Here is a 6,447-nt window from a genome sequence, read left to right on the forward strand (position 1 = left end):
TTTTTTTTTTTTTTTTTTGAGACAGGATCTCATTTTGTAATTCAGGCCGGCCTGGAACTATGTAGTGCAGGCTGGGCTTGAACTCAAAGTGACCCTCCATCCTCAGCCCCTGGAGCACTGTCACTACACTGGCTCATTACTGAATCTTTTTTTGACAGATTGGGATTCTTTAGTATCTCATGGTTATTACTCTAAGAACCAAGTCATATGTCAAGCATGAAAAGAAAGTAAGTTAATATAATACACCACAGAACTGTCACGTGGAAGTTTTTACAAACTCTTGCTTTCTTAAAACTACAGGGCAAAATGTTTACAGTGATCCATTAGCCAAGTGACAATTTAAAATTTTGCTGAATTCAAACAAAGCTAAAAAGGCCACCAAAACTTTACAACCTAAAATGGTTACTATTTAGTTTGTTGCCATAAATAAAATTCTTCCTATAAACTTAATGAAAGGACAGCAATACTACATATAACATCAAAATCATATTAAAAAGTACATGAGAGACAAGTTGATTTGTTCTTTTGAAAGTTAATTTAAGGGGCTGGAGAGATGGCTCAGTGGTCTGAAGCACCTACTTGGAACAAGCTTGGCAAAGCATCAGGGACCGCGGTTCAATCCCCCAGCACCACATGCCAGCCAGCCCCGCCCCCTGGTGGGCTGAGCTGGCCACACACCTCTCTCTCTCTCTCTCTCTCTCTCTCTCAAAAAAAAAAAAAAAAAAAAAAAATTTAAAAAAAAAAAAAAAAATAAATAAAATAAATTTAAAAAAAAAAAAAAAAGAAAGTTAATTTAATAAAAATCTAGAAGTGTGAAACAGAACTTACTTCCTTAGGGAATCTATAATATCCAGAGAAAAGTGCTCATCCCAGCCGCAGTCCAATAAAAATCTAAACTCATCAACCTGGAGAAGATAGCACAGAGCAGACTCCTCTTGGACCCCAGACAGGGTAGTTAATTTGATAATAGATGTCATCTTTTTGGTCCAGTAATAGTAATCTAAAAGGTTCTTTCAAAAGAAAAACATAATTAAGCAAAAAAGCAGTCTTGCACCTGTAACAAACTAATTAACTAAAATTATCTCACACTTTTAAGCACTCAGAAATCCCATAAACATGGAACGCAAACATTAAAGACTCACTGCCATCACCACCAAGTTTATAAATACAAGCACATTCCTATGCCTTTATTTACAGTTGTTCAGGGTCTCCTTAGGGTGTTTTAATGCAAAATAGTGGACCTTTGAATAGGAGATATCCAGCTTAGAATCTATTCCTGTGTGATTTGGAGCCAATCAATTAACCTTTTCTCACCTGTGTATCCCCACTGTATAGTGTTAATATACATGTAAAAGGGTGCAGAAGGATTTCAAATGTCATGCGGGTCTACGGAAGCCAGAGAGGACCCCACCCAAGTCCCACGGCTCTTAAATGTTTCTTCAGTGAGTGAACTCATGCCTCCCGATGCGCTTACTCCTCCTCCATCTTGCTCTGCGAGGGCACTGATCACATGGCACTATGATGACTGTGTCACATGTCCTCTCTTTAGACTAGCGACTACTACGTAAATAGAACTTTCAGGATCTGATAAAAGTAACGGGCTTTCCTTTCTCCCCAATTCTCAAAATACTAAAAAAAAATCTAAAAAGCACATACACACATAAAAATTCACATACTTTTTAAGGAGTTTAATGTTAAAAACTTTGCACTGGAATACAAGTAAAAAACAGAAGTAGTATACCTTATGTTTGCAACCCCTGAAATAAAAGCTGCCACACCAAGTCTCCACATTATTTAATGGAAAACATGCCAGCATACCTATTATTTTACATGTATGTATTTCTAAAAGATGTAACATCAATACACACTGGGATTTAGCATCTAGAACTGTGTGCCTGTAAACAGGACACGATAAAACCGTTGTAACGAGTTCAACTCTACAACAACATCTCCAACTTTAGCTCCTTGAAATGAAATCAGCCTAGGCATGGTGATACAAAGTTGTAATCCTGGCCAGAGAGATAGACTGGTGGTCTAAGGGCCTGGCTGCCAAGCACAAGGACCTGAGTTCAATCCCCAGTAACACATGCCATGCCAGCTCCACATGGAGCCAGTCATCAAAACCAGGCATGGTGACACACACTTGTAATCCCAGTGCTGGGGAGGCTGACAGGAGGATCACTATGAGTCTGAGCTACGTAGCAAGACCCTGTACCAAATAAATAAACAAACAAAAAATATATATCACAAATTTGTAATCCCAACATTTAGGAGTCTGAGACAGGAAGATCTCTGCAAAGTCAAGGCCAGCCTAGACTACCTAGTGAGTTCAAGGCCAGTTTAACTACATAATGAGTGAGACACTCTCAAAAATCAAAAATAAATGAAACAAAACAGAACGAAAGGAAATGGGTCTTTCTGGGCTAACTATGCAAAGCAGCACTGAAGTTACTGAGTTACTGGATGATGTCTCACCATCTATCCAAGCTCATCAACTGACTATCCCACCTTTCACAACAGGCTGGCCTGAGGCTAGTCCCATCATACCTTCTATTATCTGTTTACCTGAGTGACAGTCTCAAATCAAAGACTCCTCTCTTATCCATTATTACTGCTATGTACTTCTCATGGCTGGACACTGTCTCAGTTACTCTTCTCTCATTGCTGGGACAAAATACCCAACACCCAAAATTAAGGAAGGAAAGGTATTTGGCTCACAGTTAAGTGGAGGTTTCAGTCCATACTTAGCTAGCTCCAAGGCAGAGTGGCACAGGGAAGAGGGCAACCATTCATGGCAAAGAGCAAAGGGAGGAGCAGCTGCTGCAGCAGTTAGCAAGCCTCTCTCTCCTCCTTACATTTATATGAGATTATCTGACCCAATGTGTGTGCAGCACTCACACCCAGAATACCAGTATTGGATCGTGAATTATTCACAAACGCTAGCAGCCAGCCCATGACTGCATGAGGCTTTGGGGGGACAACCAGACAAAAACCGTAACAGACCCAAACCCGTACCTCCTGTTTGCATCTTCTCACCTATAGTTCTGCGGCAATTCCCCAATGATACTGTTCCTTCTCAACAGCTTTTAAAATTACTTTTAAATCTCTTGCACTCCTTGGACCTCAAAAGCTCCTCAGTCCAGCTACCAAACCACATCTTTTTTGCCTTTTAAATATTCCAGCCCTAATAAAATTTATGCCACTCTGCTAGTTCATTAATAGCCTTCCAAATGTTCTTCTCAGTGCTGGTATTTATTAATCTGACCCAATTCACTAAGAATTTCAGCTCCTGAGTTGGTCTTTCTTCCAGGAGCTTCAATACTGAGCTCTCAATGCCTTGACTTTCTTAACTGCAGTAATCCTAATTTCACTTCAGCCACCCACTGCTAGTTTTACCCTACCTAATCATAACCACTGCCTACGTTACTTTCAAAATTTCTCCACCATCTTACTCTCACTACGTCTTTTTTTTTTTTCTTTTTTTTATTAGAGAGAGAGAGAGAGAGAGAGAGAGAGACAGAGAGAGAGACAGAGAGAGTGGTGTGTGTGTGTGTGGCAGGCTCAGCCCACCAGGGGGCGGGCTGGCTGGCATGTGGTGCTGGGGGATTGAACCGTGGTCCCTGTGCTTCGCTGAACTTGTTCTAAGTAGGTGCTTTAGACCACTGAGCCATCTCTCCAGCCCCACTACGTCTTACCTACTAAAGGATTCCCACTGCAAAAATCCTTTGGTATCACTGCTATTTTTTATCTACTGACCCCCTTCTCCACTGTCCATAACTTACCCTTCTCATCTCTACTCAAATTCTCACCCCTCCAAGTGTGATCCATCATTATTTTTTTTTTCCATCATATATTTTGTAAACATTCTGAAATCCCTACTTCTCTAGTCCTTTGTAGCCACCTGGAAAAATCTCAACCCTAATTGATCCCAGTCATTTACTTCGGCTACTCCAGCAGTTGTCAGGCAAGGAGAAAACCCCACACAAAACAGTGCTACTTACTCGTTAAATTCACAGCCCAAATTCTCAGAGCTTTTACTCCTGTCAATCCTACTTTTCTTTGTAGGCCAACTTTCCACCCCAATATACTATTACGCACCATTTGTCTACTCAGCCATCATCCCATTCTCCCCTCCCTACTTTCTGTTGATAAAGTCACTTCATTCTTCCATCAGAAAACAAAATCAGACAGCAGCTCAGTTTCCAGATGGACATCACTTAATCAATCTGCATGTGCACTGCCCAGTCTCCTATTCTGTGTAATAAACAGCCCTGTTCCCATCCGAGGCCAGGCCAACTCCTCTGAGTTCTTGCTATCACCCTTACTTACCCTCGAGGGTATGACTTCTTCAGCCATTCCTTCTCCCTTTGTCACTGATGGACTACTTCTCTGAGCACACACTCTAGAATTTGCCAACCTGTAAGAACCCCATGACCCTAAAGCTACTGCAGTATTTTTGTTTCTCTTCCAAGCAAAATTTCTGACATATCTGCTCCCAAGTGCTCCCACAGCTGCATTCTGATCGCCTTCCTATTTCACACTATCACAGTGAGCTGCCAGGGAAATGTGTACTGGCTGAGGTACCCAGAGGTCTACCAGTGAACCTTACGACCCACTTGATTTCTCTAATCCTCTTCTATTTTCAGGCGCCAAAGTGTCTCCCTAGCTTGTGTATTTTCCCTGCCTCCCACTTACTTTACCATGAGCTTCGACCATCCTGATGTCCTTTTCTACTCCACAACATCTTTTTTTTTTTTTTTTTTGTGATGGGCGGGGGAAGTACTACGGATTGAACACAGGGTCCTCTCACTGAACTATATCCCAGCCCTTTTCTTCTTTAATTTTGGGATAGGGTTTCACTAAATTGCCTCGCAGGACTTCAACTTGTGATATTCCTACCTAAGCCTCCCAAAGTACAGGAGTACAGGGGTTACCCAAGCCATTTTGCAAAAACTTTATTCTATTTCCTTACAAATACTTGAGCTCTATGTAACTGCTATTAATTTACTTGCTTTGTCCGATTCCTTTGGCCTGCCTGACCCCCACTGTAGGAAGTGGACTTTCGGATTTTTGGGATTATTATTATAAGGCCAGTGATAGTCCAAAGTCTCCAGACTACCTAACACATGGGGTGGTCAATACACATTTAAGGGAATGAATGAGGCACAGCTAGCAGTAAATGAACTTAATAAGCTGTGCATGGTGGCACAAGCCTGAAATCCTAGCACACATGAGGCTGAGGCAAGATTCCCAGTTGGAGACCAGCCCAGCCCAAGTTTCTTTCCACACCAGCTAGACTATAGAAAAAGACAAGTGGAGAGAGAAAGGGGGGGAGGGGAGAGGGGAGAGGGGAGGGGAGGGGGAGAGAGAAAAGAGAAGAAAAAACAACTTAATGCTCTTAACACACCATTAACAGCTACCTACTTGGATTTCCCCTTCTTTGGGACAGCTTTCGAGTACAGAATTAGGCTTGATCCACGTGCCACATTAGCACAAGCCCTGCAGAGTAGCTGTTCAATAAATACCTATTGGTAAATTAAAATCTGAAATACAGTGACACAGACTATTCCCATTTGAGGTATAAGAACTACAAAGTCAATATTCTTCCTTTCATGAAAAATGCTTATAAATACAATTTGGAAAGGAGCTAAAAATTTCTCCATGCCAGAAAGATTCCTCTGCCACAATAATGGCCTAAAAGAAACTTTTCTTTTTGCTCAACTCTTATTTTACTTTCCTTTTTTCCATTTAACTGTGAAGGTAAGATACAAAATATCTTGGCAGATTATTATGGAATAAATTTATGTTAAAACCTTTTTAAACTGGGAATGGTAATATACTCCTATAATCTCAGAACTTTTTAGGAAAATGAGACAGGAGGATTATAAATTCAAGCTTAGTTTGGGCAACGTTGTGACCATCTTAAAATAAGAAAAAGGCTGGGGACTGTAGCTCCACCAAAGGGCCTGGGTTCAAGGCTCAGTATCACCACACAGCCCCACCTAAATACATTTTTAAAAGTTAAATATTTATCAGACATTCATTACTTACTGAAATCCCAGTTGCAAACGTGATGAAACACCCCAAGTTCAGAAGAGTTCTATACAAATCTAAAAAGAAGAGACTCCTATGACTACAGTGTAATGGTTTTCTTCATTTATAATTGTTTTAATTTGTACGTTTTCCTGCGTAACAGCATAATATAACATAATTCATTTTTAAAAAAGGAACATCACTCTTTAGGAAATTTAGGTTCATATAAAACAGGGATAATGTAAGAAAAGACAGGAAGACCCAATACTATTATGGACTACTGGACTCTTTTAGAATATTTTGCTGAGTTAACACACCTATAATATTCAAATAACGGAACTCAACAAAAAAAGGGGATACAGACGAATGTCCATTTTGTATCTGTGTATTCAAAATGGTTAGGATAGATATATA

At 40.4% G+C, this 6,447-nt stretch overlaps 1 protein-coding gene across 2 annotated transcripts in view; it reads right to left on the minus strand.

Moving 5' to 3' along the window:
• Positions 1-6,447, minus strand: part of Cpsf2 (cleavage and polyadenylation specific factor 2) — a 36,893-nt gene that overhangs the window by 27,108 nt on the left and 3,338 nt on the right. The window contains exons 2-3 of one of the 2 annotated variants that reach the window (XM_023719688.1): positions 6,052-6,110; positions 829-1,010 (exon numbers count right to left, since the gene is read on the minus strand). In XM_023719688.1, the coding sequence (XP_023575456.1) occupies positions 829-977 (149 nt within the window). In that variant the 5' untranslated portion in view covers positions 978-1,010; positions 6,052-6,110. The remainder of the gene's footprint in view (positions 1-828; positions 1,011-6,051; positions 6,111-6,447) is intronic. The other variant, XM_004635161.3, reaches the window with a different exon arrangement.

Source organism: Octodon degus, unplaced genomic scaffold, assembly GCF_000260255.1.
Source record: "Octodon degus isolate 3935 unplaced genomic scaffold, OctDeg1.0 scaffold00070, whole genome shotgun sequence".
NCBI lineage: Eukaryota > Metazoa > Chordata > Mammalia > Rodentia > Octodontidae > Octodon > Octodon degus.